Source organism: Mustela nigripes, chromosome 13 (genome assembly GCF_022355385.1).
Source record: "Mustela nigripes isolate SB6536 chromosome 13, MUSNIG.SB6536, whole genome shotgun sequence".
Lineage (NCBI taxonomy): Eukaryota > Metazoa > Chordata > Mammalia > Carnivora > Mustelidae > Mustela > Mustela nigripes.
In genome coordinates, this window is record NC_081569.1 from 142052409 (window position 1) to 142066567 (window position 14159).

The 14159-nt window shown below is 52.9% G+C and overlaps 1 protein-coding gene across 1 annotated transcript in view; it reads left to right on the top strand.

Annotated features, from left to right (window-relative positions):
- WDR20 (WD repeat domain 20) overlaps positions 1–14159 on the top strand; it is a 65741-nt gene that overhangs the window by 37917 nt on the left and 13665 nt on the right. The window contains 1 exon segment of the mRNA XM_059374011.1: positions 5027–5209. Within this exon segment, the coding sequence (XP_059229994.1) occupies positions 5027–5209 (183 nt within the window).

A 14159-nucleotide genomic window follows, 5' to 3' on the forward strand; every position in this document is an offset into this window, starting at 1 on the left:
CATCATCTCACATGCTTTTTTTCAAAAGAGGTCTTTCTGAGAGAGTTTCCATGTCACACCACGTGCTTCTGGGCGCTCGGGGGTCTCGGGTAGCAGGTTCCGTGGAGGGCACCCGGCACGGGCCCACAGGTCTCCTCTGAGGTCCGCTAAAGGCTGTGCCAGTGCGGAGGCCCCGGCCGAGTGAGGAGGCCCGCCGAGCCTGTGGGGGCTTTCCTTTCGCTGGGCTGCCCCAGCGCGCCAGGCGGGGGCTGGGGGAAGATGAGGCTGGAATCAGGGGCTGCTTTCACTGACCTTTGAGTGCAAGAAAGGGAAACGTGAAATTGTTTGTACTTGTTGATCAAGGATTTTGATCACCAGCTTGTGTCTGTGGTAGGAATTTTTTTTTAAAGATTTTTATTTATTTATTTGACAGACAGATCACAAGTAGGCAGAGAGGCAGGCGGAGAGAGAGGAGGAAGCAGGCTCCCCGCTGAGCAGAGAGCCCGATGCGGGGCTCGATCCCAGGACCCTGAGATCATGACCTGAGCTGAAGGCAGAGGCTCAACCCACTGAGCCACCCAGGCGCCCCAAGTATGGTAGGAATTTTTAAACCATAATTTAAAATTTTTCTCCTGAGAACAAGACACTGATAGATTATTTGTAATCAGTAACTCCTTATGCAGAAGCGAATGAGCATAATATACAACTTAATCTCACCCGAAAAAATTGGAATACTTGCAGTTTCATTTGTTCAACAGACAATACTTGTGACGGACGGGGCACTCTACTGGGGCCGAATAACCGGATGTGATCTAATTCTTAACATTGGTAAGATTTTTAAAAAAATACGTTCTGCTGTAAATTCCTGCTTAAGAATTCAGTTAACTGGCAATAATTAGGGTGCAGATGCATTAAAAAAATCCCAAGTGTCTGTAACCCATCTATGCAGAATTCACCAGAGAGCTGAAACATAAACGCTGATTTGGTGGGGTAAGACAGGGGTAACTATTTAATAAAGAAGTTCTGCTCCTTAAAGGAGTTTTTATTGTAATTTTTAATTGTCATTGTAATTTTCTTATAATTGATGATAACAGACATAAAACAGTACTGTAATCATACAAGTGATTCAATACTAAATTTTGTGGAACGAATTGAGGACTCGAGAACTGAGATAAAGGAGCCAACCCAAAGAACGGTGGTTGGGAAAAGGCTTGTTGGAGGTGGGGCCTGAGCCACTGGGTAAAATTGCCCCAGCCCAGCCAAGAGAGGGAGCCCGAGAGGGGGGCTGTGTGCCTGCAGCCCACTCAGGACTGCGGTGTGGAGGGCAAGCAGACGCCGCGGTGGCAGGAGCTGGCCCTGGAGGCCGGAATCCTTTCCCGGCTCTGGCTTCTCCTCAGAGGATGGCTGGCAGGTGGATCCGTGCCCCCTGCGGGGGGCTGTGAGGTGAGAGTTGGGCATGTGAAGCTGCTTGGGCGCAGCAAGAGTTCCACAGGCCGACGTCAGGCCCTGCTGTGACACAGTCAGGAGGCTCCTGAAACATTTGACCAGAGAGATGGGATGTGACAGGGGCAGTCACAAAGGTAGTCGCCCTTCGAGTGCGTCTGCACACCCTGTGCTTTGTGGGTCCGTTCTCAGTGGGCCTCCCCACTACCTGGCAGGAGCGCTGGGCGTGTTGTTCTCTGAGAGGAGAGGAGCATCTTGCCTGGGCCACCCGGCTACCCAGAGGAAAGGCAGGGTTTGGACCGAGGCCTGCCGGGCTCCGGAGGCTGGGTTCTTTCTCCTCCTCGCTGGGGAGCCCACGCAGAAGAGGCATGGCTGGCTCAGGCGGTCCTAACTGCTACTAAAAGGTGTGTGAGCTCAGTGTCCATGTTGGCACCGCTCCACCCCAAAAGAAGGGAGGAAGAGGAGGAAGAAGAACTAGGGCAGCAACACATCCATGGGAAAAGAGACTGAACTTGGTGATTGGCTGCAGAAGACAGAGGACAGGATGGGGCGGAGATGACTCCCCTGCTGGGAAGGAAGGCTGGCGCTGGCAACCTGGCTTTCTCGAGCTCGGGCACCAGCGGCGGAGTCCACGGGTTTCTCAGTTGTGGGCACGCCTCTAGCGGTCACCTTGGGCTTCACAGTAATTCCTGCTTGATGTTGGTCGGGGCTGTGTGGCTTGGCAGCACTTGTGCCACTATAGCGGGATTGGTGCCCCTAGGGGCTGGGGCTGGGGAATGACCTTAGATAAGAGATACTCTGAGTGTTTCCTGGGCCTTGGTTTACTCTGGTGCCTCCCTCTGGTGCTTCTCACCAGTGTTGAATGACCGGTTAAAATTTCCAGTCTGGGGGTGCCTGGATGGCTCAGTCAGTTAGGCGTCTGCCTTTGGCTCATGTCATGGTGCCTGGGTCCTGGGATCGAGTGCATCAGGGATGGAACATTCTTTGCTCAGCGGGGAGCCTGCTTCTCCCACAGCTGCTCCTGCTCTTGCGCACTTGCTCCCGTGCTCTCTGACAAATAAATAAATAAAATCTTAAAAAAAAAAATGTCCAGTCTGTCTGGGCTGATACTTTTCTAAAATTGAAAAAAATATATTAATGGGAAATGAAACTGAAAAAGACATGTAGAATACAAATTCAAGTTTCTATTATTAGAGTCAATGCAAAGTTGTCCGTCTGATTGCCCTCAGTTTCCGAGTGCCGCTTCTCCGTCTCTGTATGGACTCTTGCTGCCGACCAGCAGGCTGGCGTGGTCTGGTACAGTTTGAGAGCCCTGGTCTGGGAAGGAAGTTGTTAAGCAGATTAGTAAACAGGGTGTTTGGAGAATATTTACACGATTTAAGAGTAAAAGTAGTCTTTCAGTTGGCATTAAAATACATGTGGTCTATTTACAAATGACATCTTTTCCTATTAGGAGGCCAGGAGGTACAATAACCACCCCGAGGGCCGAGCTAGTGTAGTTGCTGTAAGGGCTCTGTGAGTTAGCTCTGCCCTAGAAGCAGTACCGGTAAAGCAGGCGCTTTTACTTCCTCCCGTGTTTCTGAGAACAACTGGATGCCCTTTGCTCATTTAATTTGTATTAGCATGTTTTCTCTGTAATTTTTGGCTTGCCTTTGGATAGATTTTTATAGTTTTATGCATAATTTTAGATATGTTTCTCAAGGGGGGAGTTCCCTAAGCAAACTTAAAAAAAAGTTCTCAGAGAGTTTTATATGCTATACAGAGATCATGTAATAATGTAATTGTTCGTATTTTAGATTGGTGTTTTGTCTCTAGTTGCCAGCATCTTTTACTGTCTATTTTGAGCTCTTCCAACATTTGCTGATAACCTTCTTAGCTCTGAAATAATTTGCTGAGGTCCCTTAGCCTGGCTTCTTTTTTCCTGCCTCTAGGGCCCAGCCGGGAGCAGCTTCTGTCAGTGGGCCTGTCCCTGCGGGCGGGTCGCAGTGAGGGGCGGAGGTGGCTTGCTTTGGCTCCGCAGCTCCCTCACATCTCTGCTGGCCACCACCTTCAGCCTGCCTCAGCACTGAACTCCCTTCCCCGCTGGTCCCTTTTCGCCTTGCTGCAAAGTCAGGACGTCCCTGTGTTTTGTATCGTATTTATATTATACTTTTCAAGCCTCTTTCACGCACATGCTCTCTTATTTCATCCTCCAGACAATCCCATGAGGTTGGTGGGACAGAGATACTCATCTCCGTTTTAACTGAGGTGAGGCTGGGGGTGTCCGCGTGGCACGCATCCCCATTCCTCTGCCCCGGGCTCCGAGTGCAAGTCCCACTCGGGTCCAGACTTCCAAATGTTCGGGTTTGGAGTTTGCTTAAAGATTCCTAGAATTTTGATGTCCCCTTTTCCACTCAGTATTTATGTTTGTCATGTGGAAAGTGAAACAATCCTCAGCACAATATCACGGACCTCTTTGAAAGAAAGAACTCTTCAGAACCTGCCTCGGGTTGGTCAGCAGAGAACAGTAGCCGCGGCTCCAGTGGTCGTGTCGCGGGACACACACAGCAGCCTGGTTGTCTGCACCTGTGACTTTCCGCTAGGGCTGGAGGGTGGCGTCCTTAATTTCCGCGACAGCCCGGCACATTAGATTGCATGGAACATTCCTCATGAAGAAGAAGAAAGTCTCGCTCTAGGGATTTATGGGGAGGCATACTGAAACATCACTTTTTGGCCCAAGTTGGAAGTCATTTGCTTCTGACTTTGGGGTGTGTGCGTGTGTGTCCTTCCCTTCCCCTTTATGGTCAAACAGACCTGGGCTATACATCCAGTCGCTTACTTAGGTAGGTATGGTGACCTTGGCTGAGTTATTTCACCTCCCTAAACTTGTTCTCTACTTTGAAGGGTCGTTGTAGGGTTTAAAGGTGATGCACGCCGTGCACTGAGTGTGGGCTCAGTAAGTGAAAGGTACCTCAAACACGGGTGCAGAAGAGGGACTGGGCCCCAGTAAGAAGGCACCTGCTTATAATTGGCTGCAGCGGTGGTTCTCAAATCTGAGTGGGCATCGGAATCACCTGGAAGGCTTGCTAGGCCCACCCCTATAGTTTCGGATTCTTTTGATCAGGGGTGGGGCTTGAGAATTTGCATTTCTGAGTTTCCAGGTGATGCTGCTGCCGCCACCACTGGTGTGGGGACCACACTTTGAGAACCCCTGGGCTACAGGTAACTCACCAATGAGCATTTAGATGCTGTGGATCAATATGCAAGCCGAGTTTTTATGTGGTTAGAGGTACTCTGTTAGAAATTGCTTGGAATTGAATGTATTTTGCAAATACTGAATTTAGTATCTCAAGGATTTTTCCTCCTAAAGTCCAGGAGTTTTTGTTTAAGATAAGAACAAGTCGTGGAGGTAACAGTTATGAGCATATTACAGATAGTCTAACAATATCAAATTGGCTGATGTATATGCAACTGCTTTTACAAGATGCTGAAAACTGGAAAAATTTTTTAAAAATACCTTTGTTTTTAAGATTGAACATCATAATGGAGTATAAAATAGAGTAACTATTAGATTTCTCATCTCAATGTGCTGTTTACCGTATGTATTTTTCTCTTTCTCCTCCAGGCTGCTGACTTGAGTAAACCAATAGATAAAAGGATTTACAAAGGAACACAGCCTACTTGTCATGACTTCAACCACCTAACAGCCACAGCAGAAAGTGTCTCTCTCCTAGTGGGCTTTTCCGCAGGCCAAGTCCAGCTTATAGATCCAATCAAAAAAGAAACTAGCAAACTATTTAATGAGGAAGTAAGTAGCACCCTGTCTTAGCTGTTAAGAATCCCTTTAAGAATTTATACGTTCTTGCCAAGGGCAGTGGGCCTTATTTTACACGTCAAGCTAAGCCCATTTTTCATTCTCTAACTGTCCTACCTAGTATTACCCGGTTAAATGTGGTGAACTAACTTGACTTCGCCTGTTCTTCCTCGGGGTACCTGTTCTGGGCATTTTTTATGGAGCATGCTTAGGTGTCTGTAGCGGCTGCTTTAAAACTCTCTTATAATGGAGATGGGTGAAATTGTCACTTGATATTTATAATTTAAATAAGATACAGAATCCTGGACCTTGTTCACAACACCAGAAAATTTCATGCAGATCAGAGAATTTGATAATAATTCCGTAGGCCATCTAAGTGGTAGTTCGGGCTTTTGTGTCTGTATTTGACAGGCGTTTGGCTAAGGGATAGCTTTCTTTCTCTTGGAAATATTTGCTGTAAAATCACCTTTGACATATTTGAAATCCTGGCATTTAAAATTGGATCACATGATACAGTTTCTGCTAGTGACCTAGCATGTGCTGGTTTCCTGGCACCTCCAGTTCTGTTCTGGAAGGCGCCTGAGCTACGTGAGCCATGTATGTTCAGAAACACATCAGAACTGTTCAGCGTGGCTGTTGAAGTCGCCACATGGATCATGTGGTAAAGCTGTCATGGGGGCTTGTCGGCCCCAGACTTGCCGCAGCGTATGCGACATCCTCCCTCTGTCTCAGTGCGACTTGCCCAGCAAACGGAAACGATGTGGTGGGGTTGCTGACTTAGAAGCCCTGGGTCCCGGTGTCATCAGTGACCACGGCCCTGATGTGACAAGAGTCAGGTCATGTGGGATCCCTCTCTCAGGAAGGGCAAGTGTTTTTGTGCTCTTGCCTGGTTTTGATGTCATGGACTTGGAACAGAAGAGCATTATATGTTCTGGTTCATCAGAAGCAGTTTTGTTTAGGGGAGAATATTCAAGTGGACAGATTGTAGTTAAAATTGGGATTCTTCAACAGCGTTGCGGCCCGTGCCATCTCCACCGCTGGTCCCTGTCCATGGTGCTTCTGTCTGGCATTGCCAGTGGGATTTGGTGAGATCTCTTGAGCCGTGCCATCTCCTCTTCTGCTTGCAGCAGGTTTGACCAGAAACAGAACTTGCCATGTGGGTTGACAAAACTCGAGAAGAAAAGAATTGATCCCAGTTTCTTTTAAAAATAAGTCTGAAGCAGAAAACTTGTTTTATTTACCTAAGTCTTTTACTAATAACGTGTGGGGAAGTGATTTCCCAGTAGCCGAATGACTTTTTTTCCTCCTCGTGGGAGCTATGGGGGAGCAACCAGGCATCTCTGCACTGTCACCGGAAGCTGAATTTGGAGTCATTATGGGTTTTGTTTGTATCGGTAGGGGGCATGTCATCGAGGGGGAAGGGCTGTCTGTACAACATCGGGAGGCTGCTCCGGCTGACGATGGCACAGGATGCCACTTGGAGAACAAGAGGGGCTTGTTCTCCCCTGTGATGTCACAGGGGAGTCTCAGGGCCCTGAGAGCACTCGGACATGTCAGCCAGATCCGTGCCTGGACAGCAGCGGGCATCGCGGGCCAGGAAGCAACCTGTCACTGATTTCAGTGCCAGTTGTCTCATGCTCATCTTCCACTTTATTTGAAAATAAAACTGTGTAGGGTGAATGCCAGTTCGGCACTCAACGCTTGAGGCTGAAGTCCTTTGCCTTTCACAGTGAGGAGAGCTCTTGGCTCTGCGGGTGGCATTTACATCAGGTTTTGGTCAGGGTGTCAGAGCAGGCGTCGCGGTGGTCTGGATCTGAGAGTGCCGGGAGCGGCGCTTGGAGCCGGTATCACTCACGTGGGCTTCGCCGTGGCACGAGAGTTAGGGGCTTCGGCCGGTTCTAGATCTGCCCCAGGGTGACTGGGCAGGCAGCTGTTGCTGTCTTACAGATGAGGACATAGAGAAGGTGAGTGAATTGTCCAGGCAGGTAGTAAGTTGATGACAGAGATGGGCCCCTGGTCACAGGCTGTGAGGCCCACTGTGAGTCGTTGCCTGGTGGCTGGGCCCTGTGTTCCCAGGAGCTCCCAGCTCAGTGCCGTGGATGGAGGGGGTTCCGGGCCACGTTATCAGAGTGCTGGGACAAAGTGCCCGGGGATATGTGTTCACCGTATTCTTCAGCGTGTATCCAATATTGTAAATCTGAGATTTCCAGAAGGTGACACTTGATCTGCATCTTGAAAGGTGCACAGGAGCTGGGGAAATGGGAGAGAGGCTCTCAGAGCCGGAGATGTGGCATATGGAGGGGTGTTGGGTGGCCAGGCGCGACCAAGTCAGTGTGCAGGCCTCAAAGACACCGGGGTCAGAGCCAACGGGGCGTCGGAACCAGACTGTGAACGCCCTGACATACTGAGAAATTTGGATCTGATGCTGGAGGCTGTAAGGGTAGTTCTGGGCTTTTAATCAAGGGAACGAGTGGGTCAGGCGTGTCCTTTAGAACGCTCGTTGGCACTTGTGGAACGTGGATTGGAATGAAGAGAGAGTGGCAGAGGTAGCAAGGCCAGTGAGGAGGCGCGTACCTGTTCGGGAGAGCGGGTGGACGAGAGCAGTGGCCCTGTTCATCCTGGGGACAGACCTCGGTCCACCTACCTTGTGCCCACTCGGGCTGCTTCTGTCGCGACCCCTCGAGAGAGGGGCAGACGTGTCAGCAGTAGCTCCCCTCACACGCGCTTAGGGCAAATGCTGACACGTGATGCATGAGGAGGCCGAGGCCTGGGGAGGCAGGGAGAGGGACGGGGGTGGCGGAGGACCTCTCTTGACAGAGGTGCTGTGCTCTAGGCGGGGCTTCCCACGAGTAAGAGGCCGGCCAGGTCCAGCCTGAGAAGGAGTGTTTCCCAGAAGGGAGAGCAGGTGAAGGCCGGGACTAGGAAGGAAGGGGCGATGGGGGGGGTCAGGAGAGCGCAGGGAGGGCCGAGTCCACGGGGCGGGTGGTGCAGGGCAGCACTGCGCCCCTGAGCGGGGAGGGGGCAGGAGCATGAGGCGGTCAAGGTTGGTGTTTTTGTAAATTCCTGTGGCTGCTGCTTGGAGATGGGTAGGTTTCCGGCTGTCACGTACCCGTTGGGGAAGACTGGGAAAGGGGCAGGTGTAGAGTGGACGGGAAGCTCGGAGCTCCAGTCTGCACTTGACAAGCTTCAGAGGCCGACGAATATTAGATACGGGGACCCTGGAGCCCAGGGGTAAAAGTTCGGGAGGTTGCTGTGTAACTAGTCCTCCCATCCCGGAGATGAGACGTAAGGTCTGTTGCACTGACTGTGCTCCAGGCCTCTGCACGGCTCATCACGGGGCCTTCAGAGAGTCACTTTCAACTTTGCATTTATTTCCTGCCACTTAGAGACTCAGCCCCGTGGCTCAGAACGCCCAGCCTTGAGCCTGAGCACCTCCCTGCTCTTCCCCCGACCCCTCCTCACCTGGAAAGGGGGGGTTATGTCACCCACCTGGAAGAGAGGTGAGGAGACGTGTTGAGCCTTGGGTTGGGACAGTGAGCCCTTGGGGGCTGCTCTGCAGAGTTTGCTACGGGGGAGGCAGCCGGCCCCGGGGGCAGGGCGGGGGACAGACAGCGGTGGGGAAGGGCTTCTTGGAGGGCGGAGGCAGTAAGTTTCCAGGACAACCCAGGGAGAGAATGAGCGTGTGCAGAGCAGAGGACGGGGAACACCTTATCACGTGGGTCACACGTGTGTCTTCTTCCGAGTGCTTCTCTCACGGTGTCCGTTGCACACAGGTGTACACGTGCACACAGGCCCCGGTACCGATTCTTCCACTGTTGCCGCCCCTCTCCGGGCTCCTGGCCCTCGAAGAGATAACCGATGTTTGCATGGGGGGATGGATGGATGGATGGAATTAGTCTAGAAATCCACGTGATGTTAAAGATAGATGAAAATTTCTATCTGGGTGTCAAGTATATCTTTAAAAGTGATTTTTTCCCCCTCTCCATTAACTAAAAATTAAAAAAAATTTTTTTAAATGATTGTTTATAGATGTACAAAGAAGATGGGAAAAGTCCCAGTGTTCACTCCTAATTTTACCGTCTTTGTAGTTTTTACGTTTTTAATGAGGTGAGCCTGGTAGATTCACACACTCCGTCCGAGATCCCTCCTCCCCGGCCGGCCCGTGGACTTCGAGGGGAGCCGTGCGCCCTTCAGGCCCTGCTGCCGGGTGTCCCTGTCACGCCCCAGGGCTTGGCTGTTGAACCGGCTCAGTCCAGAAGGACCTTTCCAGCCTCCCCCGGGGGAGTGACGCCCGTGGGTCCCCCGGTCTCTGCTCCCTCCAGTCTGTCTCAGTGGGTCCTCGGTGTATCTGTAGCATCCTGTGTGTGCCCGTGGAGTGGCCCTTCATTCGGCAAGCTCCCCGGAAAGGAGCCTCCCCAGCCGGTCAGCATTCAGCCTCACGTGAAGGACCCCAAAGGCTGTGGAGCTCGCTCGTTGCTGCTGGTGGTTATGATGCACTGACGGGGGGAATTATAAAGGAATAGTTTCTAGATGATGAGGAACTCAGTCTTGTTTTTGTAGAAATTCTCATTATTTCAGGGTTGTATCCAGAGAATATTAATTTTGGAGGATCTTCAAGTGTGTTTTGATTATTGGGGAAGATAGATCTAAGACGCACTCATGGTCGGGGCTTCTTCCGCTACTGACACCTCTGCCTTGACTTTGTTTCCCGTCCCGGGCTGGGAGGCCAGGGCCGTCACCTGGGTGTGTGCGCATCTCCTGCTCTCCGAGGGGCCCACGGGAGCCAAGGCCGCCCTCGGCCAGCCCGAGGCTGCATCTTCTTGCTCCTTCCCGGCACCCAGTGCCCCCAGGAGCGGGGAGAGCCAGGCCCCGCTCTGCAGTCTTCTGTCCAGTTCTGGGACAAAAGAGTGGTTATGGGCATTTTGTTAGTTTTGTTTTATTGTTGCTTTTTTTAATCAAAGGAAGGAAAGGAGCTCATAATGCTCTACTCCTTAGAGTTTTAGCCTTGATAAGACTGCATTTGATCCTCCTTTCTATGGCTTTGAAATAATCTTTCCTCACACTTCCTGAGGGAAGCCGCTCTCTTTTTAAATGTGTTTACAGAAGCAGAGCCCTTAGTCCTGCGTTTTGCTTGTGGCTACATTATGGCTCCCCACCCTCCAGCGGCTGTGGTTTTTGATTTGTTTGCTTCAGTATTTTTGTTATAGATTGATATCTGCATTATAAAATGTATACCCACTGCCCTGGAAATAAATTTTTTCTGCTCGTCGCGATGTTAGTAGTAGAAAAGAATAAAAAGACAACTAAAGGGCACCTGGGTAGCTCAGTCGGTTAAGGGTCCCACTCTTGGTTTCAGCTCAGCTCATGATCTCAGGGTTGTGAGATCGAGCCCCGCGTTGGGCTCTGTGCTCAGTGTGGAGTCTGCCTGAGATTCTCTCTCCCTGTCACTCTGCCCTTCTCCCCCCAAAAATAAAAAATAAAAAGACAACTTAGTGCTTTAGAAAATTTTGTCCTAGCAGTGACACTTTAACACGATTATAGATTTATTTTTGTTCTTGCTTTCTTTATTAATTGATTATAGCTGAATCTTGTCTCTCAATGCCGTTGGTGACGGTAGTTTTAGTGTTTGATTTGTCCTGGAGCTGTATCAGCAAAGGGAAGGTTTCTTTGGAGTCAGGGTGGGGATCGTGCGGGGCCGCAGGTGAGGACTGGCCGGGGGCTGGTGAGGAGTGTGGGTGTGGAGCCGCTCTGTGACATGCAGAGACGGCGAACCCCCCTCCAGGTTTGGGATCTGGTTTTCACAAAGATGATTATAGAAATTGGCTCCAAGCATTTTGGAATTTGACTCTAATGGAAGCCCAGTGGCCAAGCCAGGGGACCTCCTAGAGCCCCTCTTAACTGCTGAACCACCTGGCCACCTCCCTACCGTCTTCCCCCTCCCTGAGCTCCTGCCCCGCTCCATCCCCCCTGCTGGTTTTCTGGAAGTGGGTTCACACTCCCCTCTGCTCCTTGCCCTCCTCCACCTGTCAGTGTCCCCCGGCTTCTCTGCATCCAGGGAGCTGGGGAGGCTCCTCCCGGAACCCCCTCCCCAGAACCCCACCGCCCCCCTCATTGGTCCCCCAGACTCACGCCCTGTGCTCTTCTAAGGAGGCCTCCCTGCTCCTCCTCTGCCTTCCTCAGCCCTGCTGGGGTCACTGCCCCCTCTGACTTTCACTTCAGTGGTTAGACCGAGTCAACCTCAAAGAGTCCATCACAGGACACGGAGGGTCGTTGCCCTGCTGCAGAGCTCCTGGTCTGTGGTGGTCACTCAGCCTCAGCTCTTCCTCGCCTCGTGGGACTTTGGGGTCATGTCCTTGGATGTTCCTTCTGCCCCCCTGATTTTTGTCCTGCTCCCTCTGAGTGGAGCGTTCCCCGTCCTCTTCGTCCACACTGCGCCTTCCTCGGGGATCTTAGGGGGTCACAGATCTGGCTCCCCCTGTTCTCAGCCCACTCCATGAGGACACTTGGGCATCTCCCCAGCATAATCCCACCCCCAGCCTTCCTGTGTGTGGCGGGTGCCTGAGCTCCAGGCCCAGGAGACTCGACAGGCCCCTTCCTCACCCCTCCCCCACTCACCGAAGCCTAAGCCATTGTGAACAGCCCGTCTTGCCATGCACCCAGGGTCACTTTTTGTCCACAGCAATGTCACAGCCTCCTAACTGGTTCCTCCCCACCTGCGCCCCGCCTCCCACCTTCCATTCTGTACCTTCTGTACATTCCTCTTTCTTCCCCTTTCAGAACTTTGCTCCCCGACCGCGGCCACGCCCCCAGTGGAAAGACAGTGTGAGCCACATGTGCAGCCTTACATTTCCTAATAGTACATTAAATAAGCAAAAAGTGGGTGAAATTAAGATTTTGTTTTCTCTATGTACCAAGGTGTTATCTCAACATATATGTAATATGAAACAATGAAGGGGATTGTTGCTGTAGTTTCTCACACCTTCAGAATCCAGTGTGTATCTCACACACGGCACATCTCACTTCAGGCACAAATCAAGCGCTCAGAGCTGTGGGAATGGTGGCCCAGGGCTTCAGGGTCACGGCCCAGAGCTGCTTAGCCTGAGACTTGGCTGTCCTGAGCCCCAGCTCACCATCCCGGACCTCATTCCCTGCCGCCGCTTGGGTGCTCCAGCCAAACAGGTGCTGTGTATCCCCGCATCCGCCCGGACAGCTCTGTCCTGGGCCACTGCCCGCACCCCGCACAGTCATTTCCCTGCACCCCCTTCCCTCAGAGGCCACGCTTCCACCGAGGCGGTTTTGTCCCGGTGCGTCCGGCTCACAGACCCACCCATACCGGAGAAGTCCAGCTGAACAGGGGCGTCCCGTTACTTAACATGGGGCCTTGAGATTCTCCACCTTTTTTACGAGGTATTTTCAGCAACAGAAATACACCTTTACAGTATAGATACTGGGCTTATGTTTACTGAAAACAGTGTCCAGGTGTTTGTTTCTTAATTAGAAAGAAGGGAGTGAAATGCTTTCTTTCCTCTTCTTTTTTTGTTAAATCCAAACCAGATGATAACCAGAGCTGTTTAAATTCAGTGACTGTCAGCTAGCTGGCCCTAGAGTGGTGCCTCCTGCTCTGGCCTGGGGTCTGAGGCGGGCTCGTCCCGTTCCTGGGAACCAGGGTGAGTGGCCCCGGCCTTGGCTGGCGTCCGTCAGGCCGTGCGTGGCGCAGGGTGGCAGCCCCGCCTCTCCCTGTCCGCCCCGCCTGCTCTGGCTCCCTTCTTTCTCTGGGTTTGCTCCTGCCTCAGCGCCTCGTGGCTGTGGGTCCCTCCGTGAGGTGCTCTTCCGCACGTGCCCTTGGCCTACCGGCGGCGGCTGTCGGCCCGCCCAGCTAGCCTGTGCCGCCCAGCGAGGAGTCCGGCTAGGCTCTCCCGTCTGAGACCGAAGGCGCTCCGGCCTCCTCCCCGCCAGCACGGGGCCTTCTCCCCCTGGTCTGGTTTTCTCCGCAGCTCCTGTCACCCTCGGATCTTACAGATTTCACCGTCTTCTCCTCCCACTTGGCCGCGAATGCCTGCCTGTCCTGATCAGTGCCGCGGCAGCGCCCGGCTCGGATGCGTCTGAGAAGGGACGCGGGGAGGACACTCGAGCGAGCGGAGGGCGAGCCGGGAGCGCGTGGGGCCGCAGGCGGCCGTCCTGGCCTTTCCGAGCCTCCGTTTCCTGGGGGCGACACGCTCCTCAGATCTGCCTTCCTGGGGGAAGCGGGTGCTCTTACCCTGGTGCGAGTATCGAGTTCTCCCCCCGTGGGCGGCAGCCCGGCTCTGTCTGTCCGATGAAAGTGGAGCTGCCTTTTGCCCCAGCTGTGTGACTGGGAATCCGTCCCGCGGCGTACTCGGACCCACGGGAACTGCCGTGTGTGCCCCGGAAATGGCACATTTCAAGACAAATGACTGTGTTTGCCTCCGTGCGCGTGAATGCTGTGCCGCGTTAGAGAGGAACGGGGACGCGGTCTTGAGCCGCGTGCGGAAGCCGTTCCGATGCGGGACGGACAGAGCGAGCAGCTGGGCGCCGGCGCGTCGTCTGTAGCGGGAAGCATAGAGGGTGGACGGATTCGTCCCCATGTTTGCCTTGTCCGGAGGCGAGACGTTCTGGTGAGCGAAACCGGAAGCTTCATGCTGGTGACTCTGGGGACAGGTGAACTGGAATGGAGAAAAGGGATGCGAGTGAGCTCTGCACGCTTCCCTGTGAGTGAGAGCAGCCGGCCTGCTTGGGACAGCAGCTGGCCTTGTGGGGTCCTCTGAGGTTGAAGAACCCATGGGCAGGGCCGCTTGCCCGGGGCCCGGGATGCAGAGTCAGGCCTCCGATGGGAGGTCAGCCCTGCTGTCCCCGTGTGTGTGCCGCGTGCCCCAGCCCCGTGGGAGCCCCGGGGAGCGCCCCTCGAGGTGGATGCTTTGGGCACGCC